Source organism: Oncorhynchus mykiss, chromosome 21, assembly GCF_013265735.2.
Source record: "Oncorhynchus mykiss isolate Arlee chromosome 21, USDA_OmykA_1.1, whole genome shotgun sequence".
NCBI classification, from domain to species: Eukaryota; Metazoa; Chordata; class Actinopteri; order Salmoniformes; family Salmonidae; genus Oncorhynchus; species Oncorhynchus mykiss.
In genome coordinates, this window is record NC_048585.1 from 5,713,866 (window position 1) to 5,730,617 (window position 16,752).

General features: G+C 45.6%; 1 protein-coding gene across 1 annotated transcript in view; it reads right to left on the reverse strand.

The window, feature by feature from the left end:
• The window catches only part of LOC118942841 (high mobility group protein HMGI-C-like), a 134,346-nt gene that overhangs the window by 25,921 nt on the left and 91,673 nt on the right, over positions 1-16,752 (reverse strand). The window contains exon 4 of the mRNA XM_036956686.1: positions 5,159-5,188. Coding sequence (XP_036812581.1) covers positions 5,159-5,188 — 30 coding nt within the window. The remainder of the gene's footprint in view (positions 1-5,158; positions 5,189-16,752) is intronic.

Here is a 16,752-nt window from a genome sequence, read left to right on the forward strand (position 1 = left end):
CTACATATCTAACTGTCTCCTCATTCAAACTACATATATAACTGTCACATCATTCAAACTACATATCTAACTGTCACATCATTCAAACTACATATCTAACTGTCACTTCATTCAAACTACATATCTAACTGTCTCCTCATTCAAACTACATATCTAACTGTCACTTCATTCAAACTACATATCTAACTGTCACTTCATTCAAACTACATATCTAACTGTCACATCATTCAAACTACATATCTAACTGTCTCCTCATTCAAACTATGAATCACATCATTTGGTGGAGAAAAGGAAAATGCAGTAACCAGACAGACAGGTTCATCTTGGGAGCTCTCTTCATAACACAACACACCCCTGGGGGACGGGACGGGGGGGGGGGACTCTCTTCATAACACAACACACCCCTGGGGTGGGGGGGGGGGACTCTCTTCATAACACAACACACCCCTGGGGGAGGGGGACTCTCTTCATAACACAACACACCCCTGGGGGGAGGACTCTCTTCATAACACAACACACCCCTGGGGGGGGGGGGGGGACGACTCTCTTCATAACACAACACACCCCTGGGGGGGGGCTCTCTTCATAACACAACACACCCCTGGGGGGGGGGACGGGACTCTCTTCATAACACAACACACCCCTGGGGGGGGGACTCTCTTCATAACACAACACACCCCTGGGGGGGGGCTCTCTTCATAACACAACACACCCCTGGGGGGGGGGGGGGGGGGGACTCTCTTCATAACACAACACACCCCTGGGGGGGGGGGCTCTCTTCATAACACAACACACCCCTGGGGGGGACGACGACTCTCTTCATAACAGAACACACCCCTGGGGGGGGGGGGGGGGGGGCTCTCTTCACAACACAACACACCCCTGGATAAACATTTATCTATTGTTTCTAAAGCCACTCAGACCCAAGTCCGTCGGACAGTCATTGAGGTTTGTTTTGACTAACAAAACCGACCGTACACAAAGACAGACTACACCAAATGACATCTCCATCTGAGAGGTGATTTACAGTGTGTGTGTGTGTGTGTGTGTGTGTGTGTGTGTGTGGCGCAGGGATAGGAGTGGAGAAGACAGGGAGATTCCTCACAAAGCACATGATCGTTTGTGATGGCTCTAACATCTCCTCACACACTCGGGGTCTTAGCTAGTCTCCAGGCCATCGCCTCCAACCACACACACACACACACACACACACACACACACACACACAAGCAAATACCTACAGTACAGTAACCCCTGACAGTAACCCCTGACTCACCCCAAACACCCACAGTACAGTACAGTAACCCCTGACTCACCCCAAACACCCACAGTACAGTAACCCCTGACTCACCCCAAATACCTACAGTAGAGTACAGTAACCCCTGACTCACCCCAAACACCCACAGTACAGTAACCCCTGACTCACCCCAAATACCTACAGTAGAGTACAGTAACCCCTGACTCACCCCAAACACCTACAGTAGAGTACAGTAACCCCTGACTCACCCCAAACACCCACAGTACAGTAACCACTGACCCAACCCGAACACCCACAGTACAGTAACCCCTGACTCACCCCAAATACCTACAGTAGAGTAACCCCTGACTCACCCCGAACACCCACAGTACAGTAACCCCTGACTCACCCCAAATACCTACAGTAGAGTAACCCCTGACTCACCCCAAACACCCACAGTACAGTAACACCTGACTCACCCCAAACACCCACAGTACAGTACTGCTTCTCTTTCCTGATGGCTTCTCTGTTCTCTCCTGCTCTCCACAACAAGCCAACAAAACACCAAGGTTCACCTTTCCATCGATCCTGACTAGTCTCCCAGTCCCTGCCGCTGAAAAACATCCCCAAAGCAGGATGCTGCCACCACCACCATGCTTCACCACAGGGGATGGTGCCACCACCATGCTTCACCACAGGGGATGGTGCCACCACCATGCTTCACCACAGGGGATGGTGTCACCACCATGCTTCACCACAGGGGATGGTGCCACCACCATGCTTCACCACAGGGGATGGTGCCACCACCATGCTTCACCACAGGGGATGGTGCCACCACCATGCTTCACCACAGGGGATGGTGCCACCACCATGCTTCACCACAGGGGATGGTGCCACCACCATGCTTCATCACAGGGGATGGTGCCACCACCATGCTTCACCACAGGGGATGGTGCCACCACCATGCTTCACCACAGGGGATGGTGCCACCACCATGCTTCACCACAGGGGATGGTGCCACCACCATGCTTCACCACAGGGGATGCTGCCATGTTTCTTTCAGATGTGACGCTTGGCATTCAGGCCAAAGAGTTCAATCTTGGGTTCATCAGACCAGAGAATCTTGCTTCTCATAGTCTGAGAGTCTTTAGGTGAATTTTGGGCCTGGGCCTTTTACGGAGGAGTGACTTCCGTCTGGCCACTCTACCATAAAGGTCTGATTGGTGGAGTGCTGCATAGAAGGTTGTCCTTCTGGAAGGTTCTCCCATCTCCTCAGAGGAACTCTGGAACTCTGTCAGAATGACCACCGGGTTCTTGGTCCATTCTCACCCCGATTGCTCAGTTTGGTCGGGCGGCCAACTATAGGAAGAGTCTTGTTCTTTAATTTAAGAATGATGGAGGCCACTGTGTTCTTGGGGACCTTCAATGCCGCAGACATTATTTGGTAGCCTTCCCCAGATCTGTGCCTCAACACAATCCTGTCTCAGAGCTCTACCGACAATTCCTTCGACCTCATGGCTTGGTTTCTGCTCTGACATGCACTGTCAACTGTGGGACCTTATATAGACAGGTGTGTACCTTTCCAAATCATGTCCAATCAATTGAATTTACCACAGGTGGACTCCAATCAAGTTATAGAAACATCTGAAGGATGATCAATGGAAACAGGATGCACCTGAGCTCAATTTCCAGTCTCGTAGAAAAGGGTCTGAAAACTTCTGTAAATAAGGTATTTCTATTTATTATTTTTTATGTACATTTGCTTTCTAAAAACCTGTTTTTTGACTTCGTCATTATGGGGCATTGTGATATCATTATGGGGCATTGTGATGTCATTATGAGGAATTGTGATATCATTATGGGGCATTGTGATGTCATTATGGGCATTGTGATGTCATTATGGGGCATTGTGATATCATTATGGGGTATTGTGATATCATTATGGGGCATTGTGATATCATTATAGGGCATTGTGATGTCATTAGGGGGCATTGTGATGTCATTATGGGGCATTGTGATATCATTATGGGGTATTGTGATATCATTATGGGACAATGTGATATATCATTATGGGGCATTGTGATGTCATTATGGGCATTGTGATGTCATTATGGGGCATTGTGATATCATTATGGGGTATTGTGATATCATTATGGGGCATTGTGATATCATTATAGGGCATTGTGATGTCATTATGGGGCATTGTGATATCATTATGGGGCATTGTGATGTCATTATGGGGAATTGTGATATCATTATGGGGCATTGTGATGTCATTATGGGGCATTGTGATGTCATTATGGGGCATTGTGATATCATTATGGGGTATTGTGATATCATTATGGGACAATGTGATATATCATTATGGGGCATTGTGATGTCATTATGGGGCATTGTGATATCATTATGGGGCATTGTGATGTCATTATGGGGCATTGTGATGTCATTATGGGGCATTGTGATATCATTATGGGGCATTGTGATGTCATTATGGGGTATTGTGATATCATTATGGGGTATTGTGATGTCAGTATGGGGTATTGTGATGTCAGTATGGGGTATTGTGATATCATTATGGGGTATTGTGATGTCATTATGGGGTATTGTGATATCATTATGGGGTATTGTGATGTCATTATGGGGTATTGTGATATCATTATGGGGTAGTGTGATGTCATTATGGGGTATTGTGATATCATTATGGGGTAGTGTGATGTCATTATGGGGTATTGTGATGTCATTATGGGGTATTGTGATATCATTATGGGGTATTGTGATATCATTATGGGGTAGTGTGATGTCAGTATGGGGTATTGTGATGTCATTATGGGGTAGTGTGATGTCATTATGGGGTATTGTGATGTCATTATGGGGTATTGTGATATCATTATGGGGTATTGTGATATCATTATGGGGTAGTGTGATGTCAGTATGGGGTATTGTGATATCATTATGGGGTAGTGTGATGTCATTATGGGGTATTGTGATGTCATTATGGGGTATTGTGATATCATTATGGGGTATTGTGATATCATTATGGGGTAGTGTGATGTCAGTATGGGGTATTGTGATATCATTATGGGGTAGTGTGATGTCATTATGGGGTATTGTGATGTCATTATGGGGTATTGTGATATCATTATGGGGTATTGTGATATCATTATGGGGTAGTGTGATGTCAGTATGGGGTATTGTGATGTCATTATGGGGCATTGTGATGTCATTGTGGGGTATTGTGATGTCAGTATGGGGCATTGTGATGTCATTGTGGGGTATTGTGATATCATTATGGGGTATTGTGATGTCATTATGGGGTATTGTGATGTCAGTATGGGGTATTGTGATGTCATTATGGGGCATTGTGATGTCATTGTGGGGTATTGTGTGTAGATTGATGAGGAAAAACATGAATTTAATCCATTTTAGAATACGGCTGTAATGTAACAAAATGTGGAAAAAGTCAAGGGGTCTGGAATACTTTTCCAAATGCACGGTATGTGTAGGTTTAGTTGCCTAGACTGAGAGGTCCTTGTGTACAGGTGGAATGCATCCCAAATAGCACCCTATTCCCTTTATAGTGCACTACTTAAGACCAGGTTCCTATGGGGGAAAAGGGTGCCATTTGGAACGTAGCCTAGGTGAGACACGGATTGGAAGCAACAGCATACATGACAAGAGCTGTGATGACTAGAGGACAACTGTTCTCAGTGCTGATGGGTGGACAGACACTGACAGACAGGCAGACAGACAGACAGACAGATGTGTGACAGACAGACAGGGTGTTAGGATACAACCCACTGGGCATAGATGTCAACTCAATGTCTATTCCGCGTTTGTTCAACGTCATTTCATTGAAATGACGTGGAAACAACGCTGATTCAACCAGGCGCGTGTCCAGTGAGAATCCTTCATGTCACATACCTGAGTTGGCTTTTGGACCACCTGCTTTGGCTGCAAAGAGGAAAGAGAGAGAGAGAGAAGAGGGTTAAAATTCATCCTGGACCAATGATTTCAAGAGAACATCATTACATGCCTGTTTAATTCACTCTGGCTAGACAGGAAGTATCTGTAAGACCAGGACTGGACAGGAAGTATCTGTAAGACCAGGGCTGGACAGGAAGTGTCTGTAAGACCAGGACTGGACAGGAAGTATCTGTAAGCCAAGCGTACTGTGTACACACACACACACACACACACACACACACACACACATTCCATGCCCCCTGGGTGGGGATGGTTGTGAACAGCTGGTGAGTTCTGTGCCAGCTCTGTGTTGGATGCCAGCGGTCGGTGTGTGTATGTATGTGTGTGTGTGTGTGTGTGTGTGTGTGTGTAAGTGTGTGTGTCTAATAGTAACATGGTAAACGTCAACACCGGATGGGGTCGGGACCGAGGCACTCCAACACTGGCCATAAAGGAACATCTGAAAGACGCTGGTTCCCCATTCTGATGGAACTGGAACGACACTAACAGGATACACCCCCAGGACCCTATTCCCTATGTAGTGCGCTACTATAGACCCTATTCCCTATGTAGTGCATTACTTTTGTTGTGCACAATATAGGGAATAGGGTGCAGTGTGAGAAGCAGCCATAGGATACACATATTATAACAAGCAGACACTGAAATGGGACCCTATTCCCTATGTAGTGCACTACTTCTGACCAGAGCCCTATTCCCTATGTAGTGCACTACTTCTGACCAGAGCTGTCGTGTCACAGATTCCACCCTATTCCCTATATAGTGCACCACTTCTGACCAGAACTGTTGTCACAGATTCCACCCTATTCCCTATGTAGTGCACTACTTCTGACCAGAGCTGTTGTGTCACAGATTCCACCCTATTCCCTACGTAGTGCACTACTTCTGACCAGAGCATCAAGTGGATCTCTCTACAACATCTGACAGTTTCTTTAGAGACACAACGGTTGGCACAGCTGTGGAGAGAGGTCACAATGTCAGACAAATTAATTAATTTAATACCTAGATCGTGATGCTTGCCCCCCCCCCCCCCCCACCCCCCCCCCTTTAGAATCCAGATATTCAGACTTCATCTTTCAGTCACTGGCTTCCGCCTCCAAAATGGCACCCTGATCCCCTTTATAGTGCACTCCTTGTTGACCAATGGGGAAACAGGATGCCATTTCCCACTGAATATTCATACGATTTCCCACTGAATATTCATGCAGGTTCTTTAACAACAGCAGCAGGAAGCTCCAGTCTGAAGGACGCCGTGGTGACGTAAAACATTTCAACTGCATTTATTTATTATTTTTATTATTATTATTTATTTATTTTTTGCATTTTTACCCCTTTTTCTCTCCAATTTCGTGGTGTCCAATTGTTAGTAGCTACTATCTTGTCTCATCGCTACAACTCCCGTACGGGCTCGGGAGAGACGAAGGTTGAAAGTCATGCGTCCTCCGATACACAACCCAACCAAGCCGCACTGCTTGGTTGGGTTGTGGGTGTATATCAGACAACCTTCAGACAGGTCTGGGTGTATATCAGACAACCTTCAGACAGGTCTGGGTGTATATCAGACAACCTTCAGACATGTCTGGGTGTATATCAGACAACCTTCAGACAGGTCTGGGTGTATATCAGACAACCTTCAGACAGGTCTGGGTGTATATCAGACAACCTTCAGACAGGTCTGGGTGTATATCAGACAACCTTCAGACAGGTCTGGGTGTATATCAGACAACCTTCAGACAGGTCTGGGTGTATATCAGACAACCTTCAGACAGGTCATACGAATTATCTTCATTCTCTAGCCTCCCTTTTAGGCTAAAATCTGCTTCTAGAAAAAAAAGAGGAACCTCGGTAGAGGACCTCGGTAAAGGACCTACGGTAAAGGACCTACGGTAAAGGACCTACGGTAAAGAACCTACGGTAAAGGACCTACGGTAAAGGACATAAAGGACCTACGGCAAAGGACCTACGGTAAAGGACATAAAGGACCTACGGCAAAGGACCTCTGTAAAGGACCTACGGTAAAGAACCTACGGTAAAGGACCTACGGCAAAGGACCTACGGTAAAGAACCTACGGTAAAGAACCTACGGTAAAGGACATAAAGGACCTACGGCAAAGGACCTCTGTAAAGGACCTACGGTAAAGAACCTACGGTAAAGGACCTACGGTAAAGGACCTACGGTAAAGGACATAAAGAACCTACGGTAAAGGACATCAAGGACCTACGGTAAAGGACCTACGGTAAAGGACATAAAGAACCTACGGTAAAGGACCTACGGTAAAGGACATAAAGAACCTACGGTAAAGAACCTACGGTAAAGGACCTACGGTAAAGGACATCAAGGACCTACGGTAAAGGACCTACGGTAAAGGACCTAAAGGACCTACGGTAAAGGACATAAAGGACCTACGGTAGAGGACCTACGGTAAAGAACCTACGGTAGAGGACCTACGGTAAAGGACATCAAGGACCTACGGTAAAGAACCTACGGTAGAGAACCTACGGTAAAGGACATCAAGGACCTACGGTAAAGGACCTACGGTAAAGGACATAAAGGACCTACGGTAGAGGACCTACGGTAAAGAACCTACGGTAGAGGACCTACGGTAAAGGGTCGCACACTGACCACCGCATGTGGATCTCCCGCTCATCTACCGATCGTTCAGCGCGCTGTTGATGCCCGACTGACGACATATTCTCACAATTCTACATGTAAAATTGGTTTGCAATCGGCTCGTAAAATTATAGCCGGCACTCTGTTCAGAGGTGCAAAGTACTCTCAGGAGACAAATGCTATTGGTGCGTGTGTCCGAGCCTTGAAAGGGTTTCTTTGGCTGTCCTCGAAGGAGAACCTGTTAAGGAACCTTTTTGAGTTCAAGAACCCTTTTTGGATTCCATGTAGTGTAGAACACTTGCCACAGAGTGCATTTTACCTGGAACCCAAGAGGGATCTTCAAAGGGTTCTCCTGATGATAGTCAAAGTACCCCTTTTGGAACCCTTTTGGGTTCCAGAACACTTTTGGATTCCATGTACCATAGAACAACGCCACAGAGTGTTTGACCTTTTTACCAGAGTGTACTGGGACTTAAAGGAATAGTCATCTCTGGTTTGGGTCACAGGGTCCATCCAAAATGGCACCCAGTTCCCTGTATAGTAGGACAGCCAGAGAGGGTAGTGTCGGTATAGTGCACTAGATGTGATGGAAATAGGGTGTCATTTGGGATACAACCAGAAGGTAGCCACAGGGTCACGGTTTTGTGATCTCTATCTTTAATGGTGTGAGTTTAAACACTAACGATGCTGAAGAGAAACCTGCTGATGCTGTTGTTTACTCCGTTACTATGTTACTGTGGGCCGTCACGGAACACACACGCACCACAGGAGGTTGGAGGCACCTTTACATGGGGAGGACGGGGCTCGTGGTAATAGCTGGAGCGGAGTCAGTGGAATGGTATCAAACACATGAAACACATGATGCCATGAAAGAAAGATGGCGTCGGAGAGGATGGCTGTTGTCTTATCGGCTCTTAAACAACTGTGCTAATTTTGCTTGTTTTTCTCGCATCGTTTGTTTAATTAATTTTGTTCGTAATGTTGCCGCTATCGTCTCTTATGCCCGAACAGAGCTTCTGGACATCAGAACTGCGATTACTCACTTCAAATTGGACAAATAATCTTTCTTTAATGAGTCGGACGGGAAGGATGTACTCCAAACACCCGAACAGGCCCTCATCTCCGTCATTCGCAGGAGAAAGAAACAGGTTTCGCGGAAAGAGATCGGGGTGCATTGTGAGGATCAGGCAACGAGTGGCTAATCTGCCTTTTGCCATCTGTACTGTTAGCCAATGTTCAATCGCTGGGAAATAAATTGAATAACTGAGAGCACGTATATCCTACCAACGGAACAGCAGCCTCTGGTAAGACAGGTGGCCTATGTGTATTTGAAAACAACAGCTGGTGCACGATATCTAAGGAAGTCTCGAGGTAACTTAAAATCAGTTTTACCTCATTTCTATCAGCATGTTAAATGAAAAAAAAAAAAACTCTAGACCTCCTTTACTCCACACACAGATACAAAGCTCTCCCTCTCCCTCCTTTCAGCAAATCGATCGATTCTATCCTCCTGATTCCTGCTTACAAGCAAAAATTAAAGCAGGAAGCACCAGTGACTCGGTCTATAAAAAAGTGGTCAGATGAAGCAGATGCTAAACTACAGGACTGTTTTGCTAGCACAGACTGGAACATGTTCTGGGATTCCTCCGATGGCATTGAGGAGTACACCACATCTGTCACTGGCTTCATCAATAAGTGCATCGAGGACGTCGTCCCCACAGTGACTGTGCGTACATACCCCAACCAGAAGCCATGGATTACAGGCAACATTCCACTGAGCTAAAGGGTAGAGCTGCCGCTTTCAAGGAGCGGGACTCTAACACGGAAGCTTATAAGAAATCCCGCTATGCCCTCCGACGAACCATCAAACAGGCAAAGCATCAATACAGGACTAAGATCGAATTGTACTACACCGGCTCCGACATTCGGCGGAGTGTGGCAGGGCTTGCAAACCATTACAGACTACAAAGGGAAGCACAGCCGAGAGCTGCCCAGTGACACAAGACTACCAGACTAACTAAATAACTTCTATGCTCGCTTTGAGGCAAGTAACACTGAAACATGCATGAGAGCATCAGCTGTTCCAGAAGACTGTGTGATCAAGCTCTCCGCAGCCGATGTGGGTAAGACCTTTAAACAGATCACCATTCACAAGGCCGCAGGGCCAGACGGAATACCAGGACGTATACTCAGAGCATGCGTTGACCAACTGGCAAGTGTTCAATAACATTTTCAACCTCTCCTTGTCCGAGTCTGAAATACCAACATGTTTCAAGCAGACCACCATAGTCCCTGTGCCCAAGAACACTAAGGTAACCTGCCTAAATGACTACTCACATCTGTAGCCATGAAGTGCGTTGAAAGGCTGGTCATGACTCACATCAACACCATTATCCCAGAAACCCTGGACCCACTCCAACAGATCAACAGATGATGCAATCTCTACTGCACTTCACACTGCCGTTTCACAACTTGACTTAAGGAACACCAGTGTGAGAATAAATATCTTCAAATTCCTTACATAAAACAAAGCAGACAGCCACATTCTCTAGTATTTTTAAAATTTATTTACAGAAAGCCAGGGGTGCGCTACAACACTCAGACATCATTTACAAACGAAGCATGTGTTTAGTGAGTCCGCCAGACAAGAGGCAGCAGGGATGACCAGGGATGTTCTCTTGATAAGTGTGTGAATTAGACCAGTTTCCTGTCCTGTACTTTTGGGTGTCAGGGGGAACGTATGGAGTAAAAAGTACATCATTTGCTTTAGGAACGAAGTAAAGTAAAAGACTACCTGGTCTAACAGAACACTACCTGGTCTAATAGAACACTACCTGGTCTAATAGAACACTACCTGGTCTAATAGAACACTACCTGGTCTAATAGAACACTACCTGGTCTAATAGAACACTACCTGGTCTAATAGAACACTACCTGGTCTAACAGAACACTACCTGGTCTAATAGAACACTACCTGGTCTAATAGAACACTACCTGGTCTAATAGAACACTACCTGGTCTAATAGAACACTACCTGGTCTAATAGAACACTACCTGGTCTAACAGAACACTACCTGGTCTAATAGAACACTACCTGGTCTAATAGAACACTACCTGGTCTAATAGAACACTACCTGGTCTAATAGAACACTACCTGGTCTAATAGAACACTACCTGGTCTAATAGAACACTACCTGGTCTAATAGAACACTACCTGGTCTAACAGAACACTACCTGGTCTAATAGAACACTACCTGGTCTAATAGAACACTACCTGGTCTAATAGAACACTACCTGGTCTAATAGAACTCTACCTGGTCTAATAGAACACTACCTGGTCTAATAGAACACTACCTGGTCTAATAGAACACTACCTGGTCTAATAGAACACTACCTGGTCTAATAGAACACTACCTGGTCTAATAGAACTCTACCTGGTCTACCAGAACACTACCTGGTCTAATAGAACACCACCTGGTCTACCAGAACACTACCTGGTCTAATAGAACACTACCTGGTCTAATAGAACACTACCTGGTCTAATAGAACACTACCTGGTCTAATAGAACACTACCTGGTCTAATAGAACACTACCTGGTCTAACAGAACACTACCTGGTCTAATAGAACACTACCTGGTCTAACAGTACACTACCTGGTCTAATAGAACACTACCTGGTCTAATAGAACACTACCTGGTCTAACAGAACACTACCTGGTCTAATAGAACACTACCTGGTCTAACAGAACACTACCTGGTCTAATGGAACACTACCTGGTCTAACAGAACACTACCTGGTCTAATAGAACACTACCTGGTCTAACAGTACACTACCTGGTCTAATAGAACACTACCTGGTCTAACAGAACACTACCTGGTCTAATAGAACACTACCTGGTCTAACAGTACACTACCTGGTCTAATAGAACACTACCCGGTCTAACAGAACACTACCTGGTCTAATAGAACACTACCTGGTCTAACAGAACACTACCTGGTCTAATAGAACACTACCTGGTCTAATAGAACACTACCTGGTCTAATAGAACACTACCTGGTCTAATAGAACACTACCTGGTCTAACAGAACACTACCTGGTCTAATAGAACACTACCTGGTCTAATAGAACACTACCTGGTCTAATAGAACACTACCTGGTCTAATAGAACACTACCTGGTCTAACAGAACACTACCTGGTCTAATAGAACACTACCTGGTCTAATAGAACACTACCTGGTCTAATAGAACACTACCTGGTCTAACAGAACACTACCTGGTCTAATAGAACACTACCTGGTCTAATAGAACACTACCTGGTCTAATAGAACACTACCTGGTCTAATAGAACTCTACCTGGTCTAATAGAACTCTACCTGGTCTAATAGAACACTACCTGGTCTAATAGAACACTACCTGGTCTACCAGAAGACTACCTGGTCTAACAGAACTCTACCTGGTCTACCAGAACACTACCTGGTCTAATAGAACACTACCTGGTCTAATAGAACACTACCTGGTCTAACAGAACTCTACCTGGTCTAATAGAACACTACCTGGTCTAATAGAACACTACCTGGTCTAATAGAACACTACCTGGTCTAATAGAACACTACCTGGTCTAATAGAACACTACCTGGTCTAACAGAACACTACCTGGTCTAACAGAACACTACCTGGTCTAATAGAACACTACCTGGTCTAATAGAACACTACCTGGTCTAACAGAACACTACCTGATCTAACAGAACACTACCTGGTCTAATAGAACACTACCTGGTCTACCAGAACACTACCTGGTCTAACAGAACACTACCTGGTCTAACAGAACTCTACCTGGTCTAATAGAACACTACCTGGTCTAATAGAACACTACCTGGTCTAATAGAACACTACCTGGTCTAATAGAACACTACCTGGTCTAATAGAACACTACCTGGTCTAATAGAACACTACCTGGTCTAATAGAACACTACCTGGTCTAATAGAACACTACCTGGTCTAATAGAACACTACCTGGTCTAATAGAACACTACCTGGTCTAACAGAACACTACCTGGTCTAATAGAACACTACCTGGTCTAATAGAACACTACCTGGTCTAATAGAACACTACCTGGTCTAATAGAACACTACCTGGTCTAATAGAACACTACCTGGTCTAATAGAACACTACCTGGTCTAATAGAACACTACCTGGTCTAATAGGACACTACCTGGTCTAACAGAACACTACCTGGTCTAATATAACTCTTCCTGGTCTAACAGAACTCTACCTGGTCTAATAGAACACTACCTGGTCTAATAGAACACTACCTGGTCTAATAGAACACTACCTGGTCTAATAGAACTCTACCTGGTCTAACAGAACACTACCTGGTCTAATAGAACTCTTCCTGGTCTAATAGAACTCTTCCTGGTCTAATAGAACACTACCTGGTCTAATAGAACTCTTCCTGGTCTAACAGAACACTACCTGGTCTAATAGAACACTACCTGGTCTAATAGAACACTACCTGGTCTAATAGACCTGGTCTAATAGAACACTACCTGCTCTAATAGAACACTACCTGGTCTAACAGAACACTACCTGGTCTAACAGAACACTACCTGGTCTAATAGAACACTACCTGGTCTAACAGAACACTACCTGGTCTAATAGAACACTACCTGGTCTAACAGAACACTACCTGGTCTAACAGAACACTACCTGGTCTAATAGAACTCTACCTGGTCTAACAGAACTCTACCTGGTCTAATAGAACACTACCTGGTCTAACAGAACACTACCTGGTCTAACAGAACACTACCCGGTCTAACAGAACACTACCTGGTCTAACAGAACACTACCTGGTCTAACAGAACACTACCTGGTCTAATAGAACACTACCTGGTCTAATAGAACACTACCTGGTCTAACAGAACACTACCTGGTCTAATAGAACACTACCTGGTCTAACAGAACACTACCTGGTCTAACAGAACACTACCTGGTCTAATAGAACACTACCTGGTCTAACAGAACACTACCTGGTCTAATAGAACACTACCTGGTCTAACAGAACACTACCTGGTCTAACAGAACACTACCTGGTCTAACAGAACACTACTCTAATAGAACACTACCTGGACTAATAGAACACTACCTGGTCTAACAGAACACTACCTGGTCTAATAGAACACTACCTGGTCTAACAGAACACTACCCGGTCTAACAGAACACTACCTGGTCTAATAGAACACTACCTGGTCTAACAGAACACTACCTGGTCTAATAGAACACTACCTGGTCTAACAGAACACTACCTGGTCTAACAGAACACTACCTGGTCTAACAGAACACTACCTGGTCTAACAGAACACTAACTGGTCTAATAGAACACTACCCGGTCTAACAGAACACTACTCTAATAGAACACTACCTGGACTAATGGAACACTACCTGGTCTAACAGAACACTACCTGGTCTAATAGAACACTACCTGGTCTAACAGAACACTACCTGGTCTAATAGAACACTACCTGGTCTAATAGAACTCTACCTGGTCTAATAGAACACTACCTGGTCTAATAGAACTCTACCTGGTCTAACAGAACACTACCTGGTCTAACAGAACACTACTCTAATAGAACACTACCCGGTCTAACAGAACACTACCTGGTCTAATGGAGCACTTTAACTACGTATCTAATAGAAGGTGTAAAGGAGAGAGGATTTTTGTGGCTCTAGGTAGAGGGGGACATTCTGATAGGATATAGACACTACGGTATGGAACACAGTGTTGGGGATGGAGAAGTTAGAGGGTGGATCGTAATGCATCATTTAGTAAATGCCACAGACCTCCATGAAGATGAGAGAGAGAGGGAGAGTAATGTTTACTGTTCATTATGATTGTTCATTTCACTTTTGTTTATTATCTAGTGAAATTTAATTGAGAAGTTCCATGTAATATTATTAGTGACGAGACAGACAGAGACAGACACAGAGACAGACACAGAGACAGACAGAGAGAGGGACAGAGACAGGGACAGACAGAGACAGGGACAGAGACAGGGACAGAGACAGAGACAGGGACAGACAGACAGACAGACAGACAGACAGACAGACAGACAGACAGACACAGAGACAGACAGACACAGAGACAGACACAGAGGCAGAGACAGGGACAGAGACAGGGACAGAGACAGGGACAGACAGACAGACAGACACAGAGACAGATACAGAGACTGACAGAGACAGACACAGGGACAGAGAGACAGAGACAGGGACAGAGACAGGGACAGACAGAGACAGGGACAGACACAGAGACAGGGACAGGGACAGACAGAGACAGGGACAGACAGAGACAGACAAACAGAGACAGGAACAGAGACAGGGACAGACAGCCTTTCCACTCAAAGCCAAGTAGGGCAACGGTCAATTCCCTACTTCTTTCCAAGCGGCTCTTGGATGCCAGTTACAAGCTCTGCCACATCCTGTTTCTAGAAGAATAACAACAGCCACAGTGTCTGTCTGTTAGCATTCCAAACAGCACCCTATTCTCTACTTAGTGCACTACTTTAGACCAGGGTCCATAGGGGTAGTGCACTACTTTAGACCAGGGTCCATAGGGGTAGTGCACTACTTTAGACCAGGGTCCATAGGGGTAGTGCACTACTTTAGACCAGGGTCCATAGGGGTAGTGAACTACTTTAGACCAGGGCCCGATAGGGGTAGTGAACTACTTTAGACCAGGGTCCATAGGGGTAGTGCACTACTTTAGACCAGGGTCCATAGGGGTAGTGCACTACTTTAGACCAGGGGCCCATAGGGGTAGTGAACTACTTTAGACCAGGGTCCATAGGGGTAGTGAACTACTTTAGACCAGGGTCCATAGGGGTAGTGAACTACTTTAGACCAGGGCCCCATAGTGGACTAGGGTTCCATTTGGGAGGCTGTAACAACGAGGCGGAGCTGAAACAGGAACAGGACGTAGTGTCTGTTCTGATGTACAGGATCCACTTCATAGAACGACACTTCTTGGAAAGAGAAAAAAAAAACATCTAGATAAATTCTCTCTCTCACTTCCTCTCCCGTGTTTCCAGTCGTTCTCTCTCTCCTTCCTGGAATGCACCAGACTTAGTTTGTGCCAGAGCCAACCTGTTTCCTCCCCTCCCTCCCTCCCTCCCTCCCTCCCTCCCTCCCTCCCTCCCTCCCTCCCTCCCTCCATGCGTTATATCAGAGGAGTATCAGCAAGATAAGCAGGTATGTCAGACAGGAAGTGACATCTTGTTCCAGTCTTTGAGCTGGTCCGAACACTACCAGCTTCACTGTAATCAGTCCACTATGGGCCCTGGTCAGAAGTACACTCTTTAGAAAAAAGGGTTCCAACAGGTTCTTCCACTGTCTCCCACAGGAGAACCACGTAGAACCCTCTCGGGGGGGAAATGTTTCTACGTGGAAACCCGACCGAGTGCTACCTAAAAGGATTCTTCCACTGTCTCCCACAGGAGAACCACGTAGAACCCTCTCGGGGGGGAAATGTTTCTACATGGAAACCCGACAGAGTGCTACCTAAAAGGGTTCTTCCACTGTCTCCCACAGGAGAACCACGTAGAACCCTCTCGGGGGGGAAATGTTTCTACATGGAAACCCGACAGAGTGCTACCTAAAAGGGTTCTTCCGTTGTCTCCCACAGGAGAACCATGTAGAACCCTCTCGGGGGGGGAAATGTTTCTACGTGGAAACCCCACAGAGTGCTACCTAAAAGGGTTCTTCCACTGTCTCCCACAGGAGAACCACGTAGAACCCTCTCGGGGGGGAAATGTTTCTACATGGAAACCCGACAGAGTGCTCCCTAAAAGGGTTCTTCAAAAGGCTTCTCCTATTGGGGGACAGGCGAAGAACCATTTAAGGTTGTATGTACTGTAGCTCCCTTTTCTTTT